At 43.5% G+C, this 19902-nt stretch overlaps 1 protein-coding gene across 3 annotated transcripts in view; it reads right to left on the bottom strand.

The window, feature by feature from the left end:
• Positions 1-1645: 1645 nt before the first annotated feature.
• The window catches only part of gabra4 (gamma-aminobutyric acid type A receptor subunit alpha4), a 21692-nt gene continuing 3435 nt past the window's right edge, over positions 1646-19902 (bottom strand). For 2 of the 3 annotated variants that reach the window (XM_018759503.2, XM_029252476.1), the window contains exons 5-11: positions 19416-19483; positions 18836-19056; positions 18498-18580; positions 15511-15654; positions 14501-14653; positions 6649-6908; positions 1646-2268 (exon numbers count right to left, since the gene is read on the bottom strand). In XM_018759503.2, coding sequence (XP_018615019.2) covers positions 1705-2268; positions 6649-6908; positions 14501-14653; positions 15511-15654; positions 18498-18580; positions 18836-19056; positions 19416-19483 — 1493 coding nt within the window. In that variant the 3' untranslated portion in view covers positions 1646-1704. The remainder of the gene's footprint in view (positions 2269-6648; positions 6909-14500; positions 14654-15510; positions 15655-18497; positions 18581-18835; positions 19057-19415; positions 19484-19902) is intronic. The other variant, XM_018759505.2, reaches the window with a different exon arrangement.

Genomic DNA, 19902 nt, shown 5'->3' with positions numbered 1-19902 from the left:
AATCGTCTATTCTGGATTTTATGCAGCTACTCGTGTGATGAACATTGGTGCACATGGTGGAAAGAAGCAAACTAACTTTACTTAAGAATCACACGTCTGCAACTATGTCTCTCTTTCTCCTAATGTAATGCACACGTTGTACTTTCCATGAGATGTACCTCACTTTGGAGAAAAGCGTCTGCTAAATGAATAAATGTAAATGTAAAGATGGTTAAAGCCATTTTGTTTATTTTTTGCCCTTCACACACACACACACACGTGCGCACGCATAAACACACCCCAAAAATTTTAGAAGTGAGTTTAGCATGGCTTACTCCCTACGGACATGGTTAGTGTCTCAGGGTCTGAGAGTAGAGTGCTGGACGAAGCACTCATCCCGAGTCACTGCACTCATTAAGAGGCCCACGCCACTTCCCGCATGGGTGGCGAAAGGCAGCATCGCAAATCCTACCAGCTAAATGGCAGCGTAAGTCCGGCTGCGAGACTTGATCCGATTGGAGGAATGATGGTGAAGGTCTGCAGGAGTGGATAAACCGCACAGCTGAAGGGAAGGAATGGAGCGCTAGAATCTCTAAAGTGCTCCATAGGGACCCATAAAGAGTCAGCATTTCAGTCACTTCCGTGAGAGGGATGCTGTCCAAGGGCATGACCTCAGCAAAAAGAAATGCAGGGTGGTGTGGTCAGAGGTACTTTGCGAGAAAGTCCATTTCTGGGTTTTGTGATTTCCTTTCTCACCTTGAGGCTAAGTGAACAGGATCACAGACTACACCTGGGCCAAACAAAACGATCATTTCCTACCTCATGTGTGTTTGGCCCCGGGGTCTGCGGCATCGCGGTCTGACAAATCAGAGCCGCAGGTAGCGCAGTGGTTAAGGACACAGACATGCAAGTATATATGGGTGCAGTTCTGACATGTTTTGAATTAAAGTGACAGCTAAGATACTTAAAAAGAGATGATAATGATAGAAGACAATATTTGTTTCAATCTCCCATATCACAGTGATGTGACAGTTTACCATGAAAGCAACAAGGGAATAAGGAAGTCACACGCTGACTCAAAATAAAATGTGGGAAAACAAGAAACCACGTAAAACGAATGAGCAGCAGTCAGTATTTGCTGCAAAAATTCTTTGCACTCCCGCAGAATTTAAAACTACAATGGAAACTTGAAATATAAAGTGCTCATAATAGTGCTAAACTTTTTCCCCTCTTTTTCCCCAGTCCTACAAAATAAACACAGGTCACTTCATGTCATTTATTTTCTAACAATAAACATTAAATCAAACTGCTAAATGAAAATGCATCTCTTCAGATTTTCTGCATTGAAACAAATCCCCCGTTCCCATCCCTCTATAAGGAAAAAAATCTATACATGAAGGGATATTGCTGGATTACACAGAGTTGTTTTCACACTCACAACCAACTACATAGAGCCTATTGTAATAAATACAATTTAACATCTCTGCAATTAGTTTATACATGCTGATTTTCACTGAACCTTTTGACAATATATAAATGGATGCTAGGATTACATTTCAGAACCTCAGAACACCTGAGGTGACCCTTTTCACTTTTTTAGGCATTCTTTGCTTTCTGCGTCAGGCGATGTTTAATAGTTCTTAACAAGCTGACATCTTGCTTTCAGTTGTTTTTTTTTTTTTTTTTGCAGTGGAAAAAAAAAACGATGAGGGCACCATCGATGTTTTAGCCGTTTCTGGACTCCATAGTGTCCTTGGATAGGTACACAACCCAGTAGACCATGTTAAAAGCGCCAAAGGACACTGGGAAAAGAATGCGTGCATACTTGTCAATTTTACTTGTCCCATTGGATGCCAAAGCGGTGCTGGGCTGCGCAGCAGGCATGGCCTGTGTTTGGTCCACTTTGTTTCCCACCATTTGAATGTGCTCCAGCTTGGGTCCCAGGAGGTGCTGGAGGGAGGTGGAGCCCACGTAGATGCTAGATGCGTTGCACCCGCTCAGCGTCGGGGTGGAAGGAGGGGCCGGAGGTGTGTTCCTGGAGGTCGGCGCCGGCTGACCGGCACCAGACTGGCTGAAAGGGTTAGGGCTGGAAAGGGAATGGGCGGTGGAGGGCGTCGAGGACCCCGCGGCTGCTACGGATGAGGAAGACGTCTGGCCCACCCCTGAAGACCTAACAGCAGCTGCTGTGGCACCACCTCCAGCCTCAGTTCTCTGACCGCTGCTTGAGCTTGACTGGCTCATGTAGTTCATTCGTTTCCGCAGGTTTCCATTTGTATCTGGATTCTGCTGCTGCGAAGAAAAAAGTACAGTTTAACAGCACATGCCTCATGGATTGCACATCTGTGCTTAAACACATAAAGTAAAAACACACACAACACAAACACAGTCCGAAACCGCTTGTCCCAAGCGGGGTTGCGGCAAACCGGACCCTAACCCGGCAGCACAGGGCACAAGGCTGGAGAAGGAAGGGACACACCCTGGACGGGACGCCAGTCCGCCGCAAGGCACCCCAAGCAGGACTCAAACCCAAGACCCACCGCGGAGCAGGCCCCAACCAAACCTGCTGCACCACCATGCCCCCGTTAAGTGCAAACAAGTATATAGAATATAAAGAAAAACAAAAAAGAAGTATATGCTCGAAAGAGAAGAGAAAAGAAAAGCTTTAAACTGATCAGTTTAAAACTCGATGCCAGTGCTTTTCTCTTCAAAGATAATATTATTATTAGGAAGGACTTTTATTTATTGTTTATTATGTATACTTCATCATGCATACTTTACAAATGGCACAGCAGTGAGGGGTTACAAACGCTATAAGTAATTACATTGAGAGAACTGCATTCTTAGGTAATTGGTTTTGAATGAGATTTTCTGTAATCAGGTCATTCTTCTCCATGCTCGGTGAATAAATGGCTACGGAACGCATTAGGTATTTAAACAAATAATGATTAAGAGTTTGTTTTCCATGTACAATCAGATTTCTAAGACCAAACTGTTTGAGAGAATCCCGAACTTTCATTTTCAATATTTATATAGTAGGGCTGCTCTCTCGCAGCGCCTGGGTGGCGTGAAAGGATGTGGGTTCAATCCCTGCTCAGTCTGTTTGGAGTTGTATGTTCTCCCCGTGTCTGCGTGGGTTTCCTGTGGGTGCTCTGGTTTCCTCCCACAGTCCAAAGACCTGTTCTTCAGGTTCACCTGTAGTGTGTGAGTGACAGAAAGAGTGTGTTCCCCTGATGTATGGATGAGTGACCCATTGTAAGTAATGTATCTAGCAGTGTAAATCAGCGCGGTGAATAAGGTATGTGGGCTGATAACACTACAAAGAGTTCATTGGAAGTCGCTTTGGAGAAAAGCGTCTGCTAAGTAAATAAATAAATAAAATATAAATGTTAAAGGTTTCAAAATAATAACCTGTCACTCTTGGATGATCTGCTGGTAATTACGTGGATATTCCTATATATTTTCTGCTAACAGGAATGATGTAGACAACAAAATTGATTCTTTACAACTTGGACGGACTCGAGTGTATCGGCGGAGCGCCCAGCAAGCTGCTCTTGCATTAGTGCTCATCAATGAAGGTAGTGAGAATGGATTTAAAACTGCTGGGTTTGTTATTTTCCAAAGCTTTTCTCTGAGCTGTTATTTAGCATGGATAAGCTTTTGAGTCCTGAAAGGAAAAAAAAGGGATTATTGATTACACTACGAACATTAGTCATCAACAGCAAGGCTTGCTGCCAGGCGCAAGACATCACACTTTACTGTTCAATTTATTTCTTATGGTTTGTTTTGGGTGGACTGGAGTGTGGTACCAACTAATAACAAACAGTGTGGCAGTGTCTTCTCTGTGTATATTCTATGAATACAATACAATGTAGATATTTTTTATGTAAAATTTAAAAGAACAAAGAAAAAAGACAAAAACTTCATGCTTTAGTGCCAACAAGATCACATCATACATTTTCAGCTGCGAAAAACAGGACAGATGCAATTTTTCAAGCCAGTGCAGTGATATGCATGTCTGTCAGTGTGGGCATGTGGTGATTTGTAACTTGTCTCCGGTGGAAGATATTTCGGGGGACGTAAAAGATTTAAGAGAAACACTATCAGTGTGAGGAGGACACATGAAACCTGCTGATACCCCGAAGGAGCGAGACATTTCAGATAGAGCTTAGGATCAATAGAAGGGAGAGATTCCTAGTTCCAGAAAACTGAGTCGACAGCAAAGATTTTCTCTGAATGCACCAAAACTATGATTATAACCAATCATACAACCAATGATTATTGAAACTGATATCGACTATTGATTGCTGTGCTTGGGAGGAAATGAGACATGCAAAACATTGTTGGAAAATTGGGATCAAAACTTTTTCAACGTTCAAATGAACTTTGAATGTGTATATATACATACAGGTGAGCACGGTGAAATAGCGGCGCACCGGGTTTGGCCCGGTTCTGCTCTTTGGCCGGACAGGGGTTCAAGTCTTGCTCGGAGTGCCTTGCAACAGACTGGTGTCCCATCCTGGGTGTGTCCCCTCCCCCACCGCTTCTCTCCGCGACCCCGCTGGAGAGAAGCGGTTTCAGACTGTGTGTATACATACATTTCCATGCCTAAAAAATTTTTCACATATACTTATCGTTATTTTCTGTGTTGTTTTTCACAGTATACATGGAACCGTAGCCATGTTCTTTTCAGTGGATTGTGGTCCCCGCATGCCAAAAAAGTGCACGTTTCACTCAGTGTTGAGACAGACGGCCCCGTTGGTGGGGGCCCCGTTTGCTGGCAGGCATTGTTCGGTGTATGTTGGCTTGTGTGTCTCACGGGATGCTGGAGATCTCACGGGGATAAAAAAGCAAAATGTGGAGAGCCCACCGGCCGGAGACTTGCACAGGCGATGCTCTCCAGGCAGCCCACAGAGATCAGCGAGGGGTCTCTCTCTAGGAACGCAATCACAGTGCCCAGAAACCTATACAGATGTACAACGGCCCCGTTGCCACGGCAACACGCTAATCCATGGCAGCCGCGCAGGCATTAAGCGGCATGTGAGCACGATTGCTTTACATCGGGGTTTCAAGCGGAATTTTTAAGGAACGCGGCTGAGCACAAATGGGAATTATCTTTTGTCCTCCTCCAAAATGTGCAAATAAAAGGCATGTAGGACACAACGGAAATAGTCTCAACCTTCCCCACCTCCCCAAAAAAGCATATTGTCGAAGATTGCATTTCTAAATGTTACTCTGCAAAAGTTTGTATTTTCATACAGGTTTTAATTAGGTGGGATTTCGACCATCTGGTTTGTAATTATCATTCACTGTTAGTCTGGGACTATCCGAGCAGGACTCCATTCCAACCTGGCACCGCGTGCGCATTATAAGCGATGTGCTGATATTTCACATATGCCGCTGCTACTTACCGACCTACAAACTCACATCCATCTTGCTCATGTAACAGAAACAACATCTTGTCAGGACAGACGAGCAGCACTGTTTACTTTCAAAGGCATTTCTTTTTTTTTTGGCTGCAGGAAAATGCAGAACTCAGCATGAAAAACAGAAAAAAAAACAGCTACAGAGGGGAGGAATGAAAACAAGACAATGGGGGATTGGTTGTGGGTGCCTTACTTTTTTTTTTTAACAGTAACTGCACCCACCTTATTTTAACGTGCTGTCAGTAAAAGCTATGCGGACAGCACAGTGGCTGTGGGTAGCGCTGGTGAGTCACAGCGTCTTGGCTGTCGGTACGAGTACAGCTCAGTCGGTATGGTCTTGCATATTCATCTGGGTTCCCTCCAGGTGCTCTGGTTTCCTCCCATAGTCCAAAGACATATGTTTCAGGTGAACTGGTGACTCTGAGTTACCCACTGTGCATATGTGTGTAGGTAATTTAGTGTGTGTGATTGCCCTGTGGGGGCCCTGTGTGCCCCTAGCCTCACACCCTATACTTTGAGGATAGACACTGAACCACCACAACCCTGCATTAGACACATGGTAGATGATTGATGAACCCTATCCATAAGAGTTACCCCTACAAACTCAAGCTGATATCAAAAACAAGTCCAATTCCACTAAAGTGACATAATTTCAGCATGAAGCAACTGATATAATACTGAAGAATGTTCCGGAAACGCACAATTTTGCCGGTTTTACATTTGTAGCCATACAGTAACACGCACATAAGAGGTCAGAGAGAGATACAGCCTCTGTTAAACAATATTTCTCCTCATACAATGTTTGTCTGCGCAGTGAATTGGTAAGAAGCACCTGGAAGAGCGACTGACATTTCCGCAGAACTGTCGCACTTATAATTCTCCCTCCGCTGCTTCTGCTCTTGTACCCTTTCCAAAGTTGCTCACCTGAGCCAGTCAGTGAAGCGCTCCAGCAGCAACTGCTCTTTCTAAATATTCATGCTGTGTCGCTTGCTACGGACGAAATCGCCCGATAAGCCACTAAACCGCGAATGATGAATAGCGCTGTCATATTTGTTAGACAAGCACTTCCTTTAATAATCGCCATTTGCCCTTAGGTGCCACAGGCTGCCAATTCATACCTGTTGCCGGTATGCAGTAGAAGCTTGAAAACTGCTCACTATTTAATGAGAAAAGTTTAATTTTAGGCAACACAGCACAGGCCTGCACCCATCAGGGTGTACTGTAGGCATCACAAGAACCTGCCTACCTGTAGAACTTCCTCAGTGTCTGGATCCATCTTCACAGGTGTGCTCTTGGGCGCTGGGGGGCACCTGGCTGGCTTCTTCTTGCTCCTCTCCATCTCAGCGTTGGTGAAGTAGTTGACGGCGGCGAACTCGATGAGCGCGGAGAAGACGAAGGCGAAGCAGACGGCGATAAACCAGTCCATGGCCGTGGCGTAGGAGACCTTGGGCAGCGAATGGCGGGCGCTGATGCTCAGTGTGGTCATGGTCAGCACGGTCGTGATGCCTGGGACACAAGGGCTTGTGGTCAGCGAAGCCACCCGCCAACCACCATGAGTTACGTGGCTGTCTATATCACATTCACCATGAATGCTACATACGGTGCTACGCAACAAAAGAAAATACTAATACAGGGGTCGCTGTGCTTTTCAAAGGGCGTCAATAATTGATTTAACTGGAAGAATTTGTATATTGGAGAATACAGATAAAAGGATGTGCTAACTGTCCAAAGCATGCTGTTCAGGTTCACCCATAGTGTATGAGTAACAGAAAGAGTGTGTTCTACTGTCGTGTGGATGAGTGACCCATTGTAAGCAGTGTATCTAGCAGTGTAAGTCACCGCGGTGAATAAGGTGTGTGGCTTCATAACACTACACAGAGTTCATTGGAGAAAAGCGTCTGCTAAATAAATAAATGTAAATGTAACGTAGCTGACGAAAACATTTAGTGCTAATCCTCTTTTTATTTCTTTATTTTTTTGCCAGAGATATCCATAAAAGCATGTGTTCTGCGAACTGTCACATTTCATGGTCTTTATGGAAAGTATCACTTAATCAGGATGTGAACAGTCTCTGAGTAGTTGGAGAGATTAGAGATGGGTTTTGGAGGATTAGCGCTTGATGATATATTAAAAATAATAATGATAAAAAAAGAAAACATTATGAAGTGCACGTGGCTTCCGAGGTTCACGCAGACTGGGAAAATATTCCTACTGTATCTACATTTCAAACAGAAAAGGAACTTGATGTGAATGAGCGGTGATGTTAGTTCTCTGGTACTGTGAGATATTAGACTGACAACATGTGCACTGATGTTAGTGTGTGTTGATCATTATTTATTATTAGTGTTTATTATGCCTTTGGATAGTGAGAAGAAACCAGAGCAAACGGGGGAGAACAAACAAATTCCACACAGAATGAGCCAAATTCAAACCTTTACGGCCTCGGTGCTGTAAGGCGGCAGCGCTAACCACCGCGCCACCGTCATATTTTATTTTATATTATTTTATTTTATTTTTCTTAGTTTCTTAGTTGTGCGTAAAGCTTATACTCCAGTCCTAAGTTTGCATCTGCTCCAGATTCTTCATAAAAAAAGTATAACATGTTGAAATTAATTAAAAATTCAACATATAAAATCAAGTGCACATATTGCTCTAATGGAAACGCTTAATGTCAGGCCTCAAGTTTTAAACTGATTAATATTTTATTTATTCTGAGAATCCGATGCAGTGATGTTGTGTTTATTTCCAGGAGGGGGCTGCGATGACCTGACTTTGTTTCTTTTTCTGGGCAATACTGGGTAATATGTACATGTTACTTCAGCGCGGCTATTAAGTCCTACTAAATGAGCTGTGTTCAGACACCGAATAGGTGTTTACAGGACGACCTCTGAGAAGCTGCTTCCGCAAAGACGTTAGTTATAACTGTAGTGAGTCACTGGAGAAATTGCATGTTTCTGTTTACATCAGTGGCTGTGCTGTGGTTGACTTTGGGTTTTGCTGCCCGGTTACTAAAACTGTGAAAAAAATCATTGTTTCATTATTGCTTTATAGTGCAAAAAGTTGGCGCGGAGCTCATTAGAACCCACACAATAACACGCAGAGTAAAAATGAGATTTGTGATTTAAAGCCTGGAAAAGAGCAGCGTAAAACCGCAGACTTAATAATGCTGCTCCGCAATTCTAATTAGGAACTGAGAAATAAATAATTAAATAGAAAAATAAATAAATAAATAAATAAACAAACAGACAGTAGCTTTGGTGAATAAAAATAAAAAAAGATTAGAAGAGACAAATATGGCTTTTAAAAGACATTCAGCCGGCACCTTTTTCCAACGCAACCTAAATTGTAATGTTTATACACTATGCTACTTATAACCATTTACCTATTTACTCAGCTGGGTAACATGTAGTTGATAATTCAAGATAAGTACCTTGATCAAGGAACTACAGAAAGTGGGATCTAAACAGTGGTCCTTCTGATTGTAAGGTGAGAGCTGTAACCACTACGCCACCTACTGGCCCTTCCAGAAGATCCAAACTATAAGAAGAGACATCAGCATGTCCTTCTTTTATACGACTGTACTTCTGCAGCTGAAAATCCATTGTGATCAAATTCTTTATAATGATTTCAAATGTTTTAAGAGATTAAACAAAAGTATTGGCTTTGCTGTGTCAGTGTAAACTCTTTCATTCTGCACAACAGAGACACCAGTAACAGCATTATGCTCCCCCCAAAAACCCAAAAGCATTATCCTTAGGTGTCCCCACCCCTCTCAGTTTAAGATGTCATTTGATTGCTTTTTTATATTAAATCATTTGTGCAGTAGATATCTGGAGGATACCCCGCGCCCTGAAAATTCAACTTTATATGCAGTTGGAGACAATTTAAAAAAAAAAAAAAAAAACAACATCCACACACATATTCCAAGGCTGTTATTACACACAGCAACACAAAGGGATTGTGCTTCAGCCAAATATCAACTCAGCACAGGGCACTGTACTTTTAATCCATCATTCTGACAGCTGTCAGGCTGTCAAAACGTTTTGTCTGAGCTGCTGTACGCTGCCGCATTGCTCTTGAAGCACGATGAAAGAATTGCCCCCGAAACCCTTTTTTTCGCTCTCTGATAGAAAGTCAAGGTGTAACACGAAGCTGACTGACACTGAAAGGAACGGCAAATAAACAGCTTAAGGGATACGTGTCAAAGTGGGTTTCCCGGCGCCGCCATGTGAGCGCTTACGTGACCCGGGTATCAAAGGCCCACCACTGACATGTGTGTTTTATGTTTCGATAACTGCTGGGTGCAGCTGCACTTGTAGGGCTCCAGCCCTACCCTTAGCAAGAGCTTTTGGGGTGTGGGGGTGGGGGAGATCTGAAGACTGAGGCTTTACAGATCTGACGTCTAACGCTTCGGAACAGAAGAAACCTCTCAGGGTTTCTTTAAAATGGTCATAATAAGAACAGCTACCCTATGGAAATTAGTGCATTATTGCACCATTTCCGTTGGAGATCCATCAAATGAAAGGAAATGCCTACATCTGAGTGTACATCTGCGATATTATTTCACAACATTATTTTTGGTAGGTCTTATTGTGCAAAAAAAAAAAAAAAAAAACTGTTTTGGATTGAAACAGGTCCTACACTCCGCATTGCACTTTGCATTTGCACAATTCTGTACTATAAAGCACTGATTTCTGGAGCTGTATTATTTTCTACTAATTTCTAATATCTCCCTTCTTTGCTTCTTGCATATTGTGACATGTACAGTATGCTGTTATATTTTAACGTGCCAGCTTTGCATGTCTCCTTGGATGAAATTGTCTGGTGAATGAATGGAAAAAGAAAACTGAAGTCGAAGGTGCTTTTTCCCAGCAAGTATCTCTAATTAGTCACTCAGAAAAGGGAAAACTGTGCCGATAAGAATTCAACAAGGCAGTTTGTCTCTCTGAAGACCAGGCTGTGCGGAGCTGACACACCGACATAGCGATGGCCACCACTGAGATCAGTACCCCCTACGGTGCCGCGCCATCTCCTCCCTTTCAGTCAGAGCCATTAAAGCTGAAGCTCATTCTATTTAATGTGACAAATGGTTCCCTGCTTCAGAAAGAAGTTTCACATCTATAAAAATAAATAAATAACAGCATTGGACTGAAGGAGGAAGGAGATGACAGTTGCGGTGTTTTCACAAAGAACACATTTTTGAAAGCAGATGCTCTGAAGGTGGAGTTTGTGAGATGCTGCTTCTTTGAGTTAAATGATTCAGAAGCCCTATCTTTACTTTTGTAAAGGATATGGGTTTTTTCCATCTGCTGGTGTTCTGAGGGTGAATGTTTCAACGTTCTCTAGCTCTTTGGGCTAATTCCACTGCCTCATGTAAAAAGATGGGTGCCTTAATGTTAAGGTAGAAAGCAAATGAAGTCTTTTAAATGCTTCACATTAGACTGATTTCTACAGTGTTCCAACCAAAGAGGATTCTATTGGACGGTCTGTTGATGTGTTTATATTATTATTATTATTATTATTATTATTATTATTATTATTATTGTTGTTGTTGTTGTTTGTTTTAGTTTTTGTAATATCATTAATTTAAAACAACTGAAACATGACCAATCACTGCAGTTAATACATTAATGCACATTATACCAGTCAACTGTCAGGACCACACCTTGCTCTCAACCAGCAGCACCTGACTTCAGTTCAAACACTTGGCTATAAAAACCACCACTCGACCACATTCCAGGTGTGGAATCTCTTTGAGACAACTGTCCCTCCTGTCATCATCTTGTCCACAGCACCCTATTGGCGTGCTCTTGTGTACTGCCCTCCTTATTCCCTTGCCCGTCTCCTTGTCCCTTTTTCCCGTCTACTACGGCATCGACCCTTGCAACGTCCTCATCGACTGCGTCCTCAGACTCTCCCCACGTACAACGTATGTGCCTCGGATTCACCACGACTTTCTCTGACTATGAGTACTGCGTTGCCCCAAGAACCGCCACAACGCCCGATCCTGCAACGGGGTCCACACCCAGGTCCCAGGTCCCTGGTCTGCACGGAGTGACACCAGAAGACAAGAATTCTGCCCCCCATAATAATATTACCACCCTCATTCATTTTTTTTTTAATTTACAGCTGGGATGGGCCCTGCCACATACTATTTTTTGAGTGAAATATTCAAAAAATATATGAAAACAAATTCAACTTGCATTTCCAGGCGCGATTTTGCACTGTTATATAACTTTCATTTAATGCATACATATAATACTTGCCAGGCACTTTAAGTGAAAAAGAATCACTCAGAGCTGCTGGACTGGATTATGCAGTTATGCGGGGAAAAAAAAGGATTGTGGGAAAGACCTGATGGTGTATACACTCTAAAGTGTTGTGCATTGCAAACCAAAAGTGTCCAACGGAATCATATTGTTGAGCACACAGTTCTGTGTTATGCAGAACTTGTACAATTTAAACGCCTCCAGTGTAAACTCTCGACAAAGCGATTAAGAGGCAATATCAAGAAATAGATCTTCTCATTAGCTGGAGATGCAATTTGGAGCTTCTCTAAGAGCATAAAATCTGTTGATTCAAAAACTGATGAAAATTAAAAATGACCAGATATGAAGGAAGCCAATTAAAGTGTTTTATCCCAACAGTGATGTTTTCCAGGTTCCTCCACTTAGCCAGGCAGAACAGGTTTATATAAAACCAGCGTCAGGGAATAAAAGTCAGACGTTAGTGAGTGCTGGGAATGTCAGCAAACAGCAGCAATGGAATGTACCCTAATTCCCCTTTAGATGAAGGGCAAAAAGCAATCTGTGCACACTTTTAAACTCCTGTGGCCAAGGAGCAATGCAGTAGGAGCGGGCAGCGGGAAGTGGGTAGTGTCCGGTTAAAGGCCCATGTGCTTTGAGACATTACTTAGACAACAACACATGTGGCTGTTATTGTAAGCTTGGATCATATGAACAGTGTTCAAGGCCTAGAAATGCACAGAAATTGAAAGTACATGTCAGACAACAAAGTTAACTTATAATATTAAAGGTCTCAAGATGCATATCTCTTTCTCCTGCAGTGCTCAGGTTGTCGGTAGGGCGAGTTGTTAAATTTAGATATTTCAAGGTGATTTATTTCTACAGTCAACAAAATCCATCCATCCATCCATCCATCCATCCATCCTTTTGTCATCAATAGCCATTTGTCCAGCACAGGGTCAAGGTGGTCCAAACCCTATCTCAGAAACAGAGGATGTGAGAGTTAGGATCTACCTGGTACCGATCCATCACAGGGCAATCACACACACACACACACACACACACACACACACACACACACACACACACACACACACACACACACACACACACACACAAAGGGCAATTCAGATTCAGCATCAAAACACCACCTGAAAAACATCTTTGGACTGTGGGAGAAAACCAGAGCACCCAAGGAAACCCACGCAAACATTGTTAGAACATGTAAACTCCAGGCAGACTGAGCCGAACTGAGACCCACATCCGAAGCCACAGCACGAGAGTTGTGAGGCATAAATATACCCACATAAAACATCCATTATGCGTGTTGTCCTCAGCCTCTAACCAAAATGATCGGAGATGACGCCCATTTTTGACAATAATAAAGATTCTTCTCCATATCAGCCAATCATTGCTGGCTTGAATCCCAGTCACATCAGCTCTGCTCTGAGCAAATGAGAACATGCTGTGCCTCTGAGTGCCAGCAGAGGGAGCTCTGATGTTGTGCAGAGCGTTGCCCACAGCGGCTAAGTGTCGCTATACCCAGACATGGCGACAAGGCCATGCCTGAATGCAAAACACTGCTGACCAGTGGCGAACCTCGAGGAGACACCTCCAAGAAGCTTGCCCAGCAAGCCTTTTGCTATAAAGCGGGGCACATGTGAAAGTGGGTTACCAGGTTGGGTGCGATGGCAACCACATGCATCTCCAGTCAACATCCTTGAAAGGGCGAAGATGTCAACTGCCATCCCTTAGCTCTGTGCCCAGGTCATTGAGTGTCATCTTTTTGACCGTACAACCATTAGAAACATATATTTGACGGCTGAGATCTGGGCTGGGGTGAACATTCACTGATTGTCCAAAGCAAGCTATGGTTCATCCCCATCCAGCCACATTTACCAGTTTACAATGTAATTAAAAAACTTCCACAAAGTCTTAAGCTCTAACGAGTTCCTTCCCGGTGTTGTGGTTGGATAGGCTGCGGCTCACTGCAACCCTGCTTGGGACAAGTGATTATTGAAATTGGTTGGGTTGAGGTCCTTCCCCTTTAAAGGTAAAACTGATTGCTGGTTACCAGTGATCTCCAGCCCCCATCCTCCCACTTTGCAACCTCCTGCAACAATGGGAGCCCCACAAAAACAATAAGAATAGCTCTGAGGAGACAGAAAGTAAAAGCACATTGCCAGATGCACAGAACAACTGAAGTCCATGCCTGTGTTCCACCACTCACCAAGGTAGATAGCACTGCAGATGCTGTAAGATATTATTTTGCGAAGATGCTCCAGTACCGCAATCCAGGGAGAAACCCCATGAAACAGATGGTGAGAGTAGCTCAATAAAAAGAGACAATCTCATTTACGGGACCAACTGCTTTGCTATGAGATGCGAACAAAGCCATATAGAACAATCTACAGCAACCTGGTGTAGCTGATGGAATGAAAACCCACAACCTGAGAGGCTTTGGAGACCTTGTGGACCTCTAAAGGAGACACCTGGATGATTTGATGACAGGTGATCCATGCGATGGTCTAAGTAGGAGATGTGGAATGGCCATCGATGGCCACTGCTCACCGAACTGTGTTAGAGAGTAACACATGATAGCAACTGTTTTCACTGTTGCAGTGCAGGAAGTACAATACCCTGCAGTCAGGCCACTAATTGGATCAATGCAATAAAAAAAAAAAAAGCAGTCAACTTTCAACGACGCTAAAGTCCTCTGAAATGAGTATTATAAGGGCAAAAAAAAAAACTCAAGAATCAAAAGTACTTAACATAAAAAAACCCCTCTTGACAAACTGAAATGAAATCAGTCATTTTGCCCCTGGCCCATAGAAATGAACACATAATACCCACCGAAGACAGTCCTTGCCGGGACGGACTCCTTGTTTATCCAGAAGGACACTTGGGAGAGGATCACTGTCATGATGCAGGGGATGTACGTCTGGATCATGAAGTAGCCCATTTTCCGCCTCAGGTGGAAGTACACCGTCATCACGACATATTCACCTGCGAGGTAACAAACGGGCCGCGGTCACATTAATTCCCCACGTGGAAGCCAAAAATAAACATAGTAGTGGAGTATGAGGCGTTACGCAGCTAGCAAGTAACGCCAGAACCCGAGACGTTAAACTGTGATGGAATTAAAGCTCTCGTTTCAACACCTCCTCACAGTCTCCTGAAAATAGACCTGCAAATCAGTGCCGACACACAGCCCCTCCGGAAAGACTATGAAAGTACCCACTGCTGCCTTTCGCATATTGTTCAGTCCATCCTTAAGGCAGCTAATCACTATTACTTAAGTGAGTAAAAGTGGTGGTGATCCATCTGCTGAAGCTGGAAAATATATATGGTCCTGCAAAATACGCCAAACAGAGACGAAGTGTACGACGTCACGTGAACCCGGTGTCAATAAGCACTCGTCCAGTACAGGGTTGTGGAGGTCCAGAGTCTATCCCAGAAACACTAGGTTCCAGGCAGTGTACACCTTGGATGGGACATCACACTGTTACAGGGCGGTCACACACTTATGCACTGACACATACACACAAGAGCAATTTCACCCAAAACACATGTCTTTGGATTGCGGGCAGAAACCAGACAACCTGGAGGAAACGGACGCGAACGCGGGGAGACCATGTGAACTCCGCCCAGAATCCGCGAGATTGGAACCAACATGCACACCCATGATACCGCACTTTTCTGTTAAAATCTGAGATTTATTAACACTTGATTTTTTTAGCCTAACCGTTAAAGCGTGATTCCAGCTGGCTCAGAGAAGATTGCTCTGGGACAGAAATTGAAACCCAATAATAGTCTTTCTACAGCGTATTAATCTGGAGGGTTAGTTGATGAACAGAGATTACCTGTAATTGATTTGACCGTTTCACTGGACACTGTCTGTCCAATGAGGTCGTACTGTACCAGGCTGGACGACTCAGGAGGGACCTCCACTGAGTGCTGCGGCCCCTTGGTCCAGGTATAGATCATCTCCGTCTTGGGGTATGCATCTGGGGAAGGGATCGACCACATGGCACATGCGGTTATTACTAACTCAGTCATCTGATGCCTTTCTCTAACGTGACTTCAAATGTTCACTCACTAAGTTACTTACATTGATTTAGCCATTTAAACGCTTGGATAATTTTTACAGTTTCAGTTCAGGGTAAGTACTTTGCTCAAGGGTACTGCAGATAGAATGGGAATCCAAAGTTCGGTCCTTCAGTGATAAGGTGATGGCCCTAAGCTCTACTCCACCTGCTGCCTCATGTGTGCAGAGATGGAAATATTGAAGACCTTTTATTGTTCCAGAGATTTAAAAAGACCTGTAACAAACAAAATTTCTGCCATGCTTGGAAAAAAAACCTTCAAAACAACACTGAGAGACTGCAATGGGTCTGTAGGGGGAAGTGAAAGAGGAACAAAAATTAGCTATTTTTTTTCTGATTTAATGCAAGAATGAAACACACTTTTCATGTTATAGTCATATCGATTAGTTCCTCTATATCGAGGGCCTGGAGCAATGAGTCAGAAGGCATGTAATAGGAAAGTTTGTCGATTTTTTCTTTTTGAATACTGATTCATTTACAACAGAACCCCCTGCTACACACAAACCCACACCTCAATACACATGGATTTATAGGCCATTTGGTACACTTCAGCACTTCACACTGACTCATTCTATACTGCAATAAACCCTTGAAATGCTCTTTTCTCAGTCCAGGACACATTGACCAAATAGGAAAAATCAGGAGGAGCACAACATCTCCTACACACATCTTCGTATACGGTATTCTCTCGTTCGACGGCTCTGCACAACATATTTTCCGTGTATTTCAATAAGATGGCATGATCCCAAATCCTAGGAGGGGACTTACTGAGGAATGGGAAGGATAGAGATGGTACTGTTTACCCACAATGCAATGGTATGAAAGACTGTGCACATGAGTTCACAATGAAGGCATTTTACGGGGGGAATGTGTTCTCTAGCAGCAGGGACACGCAGTTCTGAGCTTCTCCATCCCTGCTGCGTCTGCAAGCGCGCGAAATGCCGGCCCCGCCACCTCGACATCGCCGGGGGAGGACGAGCCCCAGCAGAGCGACACGGCGGTTTCAACAGCGGTTGCACGGCGACTGTCTGTCTCTGCCTCCTCGGAGCCTCGCCAAGCAGAAGCTGTCGCTTCTAGAGCAGGTCCGTGTTGCTCCTGGGCAGAAGAAGGCAGTTTGCCCTTTCCAGAGATATGGTATGAGCCCCATGAGGTCTGCGTCTGCCTGCCTCGCTCCGCCCCCAGGGGGAATGCGGGTCTGTGGTTTTGGCGAAGCACTCCAAAAAATCTGAACACAACTCCCCAGGTGAGACCGTCAAACCGAAAGTACGACTGCGCACGACTCATAAGGCACTAGGCCTGTTCCTCTGTTTCATCATTTTGCCCCAAAACCAAAGTAGTGGAAATAATGAATGATATGCAAATTCAATTTGGTTCAATTTTTGTTTATATAGGCTCTTCTCTCCGGAGTGACACAGGCAGATGCCCCATAATGCACCCGGCGAAAGCGTGCAGCTTGGAACACTGCTATCCTCCTGCCTCCTAGACAAAATCTGGAGACATGTTTATTTTTTTTTTATTTAATAGGACTAGATAAATCAAAGAGATCAGATTGTTCCATTTCTCTGACGGAACAATCTCCCATTGTTGGTAAAAACAAAGCACAAAGTGAACACACAAACAAATAAAAGATTTTACATAAGTCAGCGTGATCAGGAATGTCTATTGCAAAGCTTCTTTAGTATTAAACAGAGGAAGATTACGCTGCAATCTAGATGTAAAAGTCCACTATCAGGAAAAGTTGACCCGCCACAGCAGTTGTAAGCCGATATTTGTTAAACGTAAGGATGTGAACTCCTGTTTCCGTGATGCTGTAATTAAAGTTAAAGTGCAAATTCGGTCATGGTCATATTTAAAGTATTGAGCGAACCAAAATCTACCTTCCAGTTATACAAAATTTAACAGAGCGCACCTCGGGAAAAAGTGCAAGCGGAGCTCAGATCTGTAAAACGTATGTGATGATGTGAGCTTCCGTTTCTGGCATACTGGAAAAATGATTAAAATTAAACCCCACGTGTGTTCATGTGCCACTAAGCAGAAATGCCACGTCCCTTTTTCAACCAAACCAGCCAGAGGGAAATTGCACTCAATTATTCCAAAAGTTATTAAATCTAAAATAGTAAATATACACTCTGTGGAGTTCTTGGATTCCATAAGTCCATTTAGCTCTTCCTTTAACTTTAATTTGTAAAATTAGTCCTGGGTTTCCCAGTCTTTGTCCTTTGTCCTGTCATCCGCCAGCTTTTGCGACTTTCTTTAAATAGCCAGCAACCTTATTTCTGGGGGAAAAGGCTAAATTAGTTCTATTAGTGCAGTAATGAGTTGAGTCTATTGCTTAAGTGCCCAGGTGGAATGACAACCTGCATTCGCCGCGGGTCCCCGAAGACGCGGCCAGCGTGCCCCTTTGATCGCCTTCTATGGCCGGACATACACGCGATGTATAATAAACAAAAAGCAAAGCTAGACACAGAGAAGGACACACACTGTACAATGAAAGACTGGACTGATCATTTCAATGAAATGTAGTTTCAAAAATCATCTCATAGTCAAGACTTTGAAAGCATCAGTCAGCGCCGCTGTTTGGCCGCCGCCGGCATTAAGTTGTGATGAATTTTAAACCGGCTTTCTCAGCGCAACAATCTCACACACCCATGTACTGGGATGGCGTGCACTAGTCCTTTTTCCCTAAAGAAATACACACACACACGCTTCACCCCGCACTTGGGAAGTGACATAATAGGACTCACAGCTTCCAAACTTGAGGGGACAGGCATGTCCATCCATAGGGAAGTCCACCAGCCTCATGGGGCATTCAGCGCTGATGGTCAACCTGCAAGCACACACGAGGACACGCTGGTCTGTGAACTGCCCTTCTTCTCCAAAATATCTACATTTGTGGGGGTTTTCGATGTTAATATTTATACAGAACGGCAGTGTCTTGCTTTACCAGACCCTCACAGCTACTGTCCCTCCATTTTTTGTGCAGACCCCTGGAGTTTTGAACCATGGGAGCGAGACACCCCTGCAGGGTTGACTGATTATCAAAGCTCTGAGTTACTTTTCAAACAGACGGATGGGTCAGTACCTCATGGTGTACAGGATAGTGCCGTTCCTCATGATGCGAAACAGCTTGTTCGGGGCCGTCATGTTGTGGGCTACCGACTTTTTTCCATTCCTGAAGAACGTGTCGGGGGTCCACACCTTGGTGACCATTAGGTTGTTGAGGCGGAGGATCTCCACGGGACCATCGTACCTAAGCCGCCTGTCGACCCACGTTTGGCGGAAAAACACGTCCATCGTGTACTCCTAAATTGGAGTGTAAAAGCACCAAATGAACGATGTTGATTCAAATGAAGAATAAACAGATCTATGATTATAGGAACGTGAACGTGAACATCTCTTCATGGTAGAAAACCACAGGACCTCGAAAGCTGCTGACGTAACGCAACAGGCTACAAAAATACACATCATGTTTCAGACATTTGGAATTTGTTTACATTTAGTGGAAGTGATCGTACTGTTTATTAACATTATTACAATTGCTCTTGGACGTATATTTTTAAATGTGATTTTGCCGAAAAAAAAAGAAAATCAAACACATCTAAACAATGTAGTTCAATGAAACGTATAAAGTATTAGTTATAACATGCGATTTCAACACTTACCATTTCAACATCGGACACAGGGCCAAAACTTGTTACATATATATCCGTTTTTACCTCCGTTACAGGGCCTGAAAATACGGAAAAAACAGTAGCTTCAAGCATTCTACATCGAAAAGAATAAATAATTTAATTAATCAGCTGGCAGCTTCAAAAAATAGCTTTATAAAGCTTGCTTTCTCAAGCAAGATATATGGAGGAGTAAACAGAAGAGTTAAGGGATCAAAGCTGTTTGCTTTGACTGTCTTTGTTAAACTTTAAAAAATCTCCGGAGTCATATGTTGTTCTCCACAGTGGAAACTGACAGAAAGGAAGAATTCCAGGTCTGACCGTACCACCGTTATTCTCAGACAGGCTGTAACTTCTGACAGTTTTCATATCAGCCTCCTTGACCCTCCCCAAGCCCCCCCCCCACCAGCCAAGTTCCTTCTCAGTTGGCCACAATCTCTCCGAAGAGCAAAACCGGCTCATTACAAGTTATGTTTCTTTT

This window comes from Scleropages formosus, chromosome 5 (assembly GCF_900964775.1).
Source record: "Scleropages formosus chromosome 5, fSclFor1.1, whole genome shotgun sequence".
Taxonomy (NCBI): Eukaryota; Metazoa; Chordata; class Actinopteri; order Osteoglossiformes; family Osteoglossidae; genus Scleropages; species Scleropages formosus.
The sequence above is the reverse complement of the archived record's forward strand: the minus strand, read 5'-3'. Positions and strand labels throughout refer to the sequence as shown.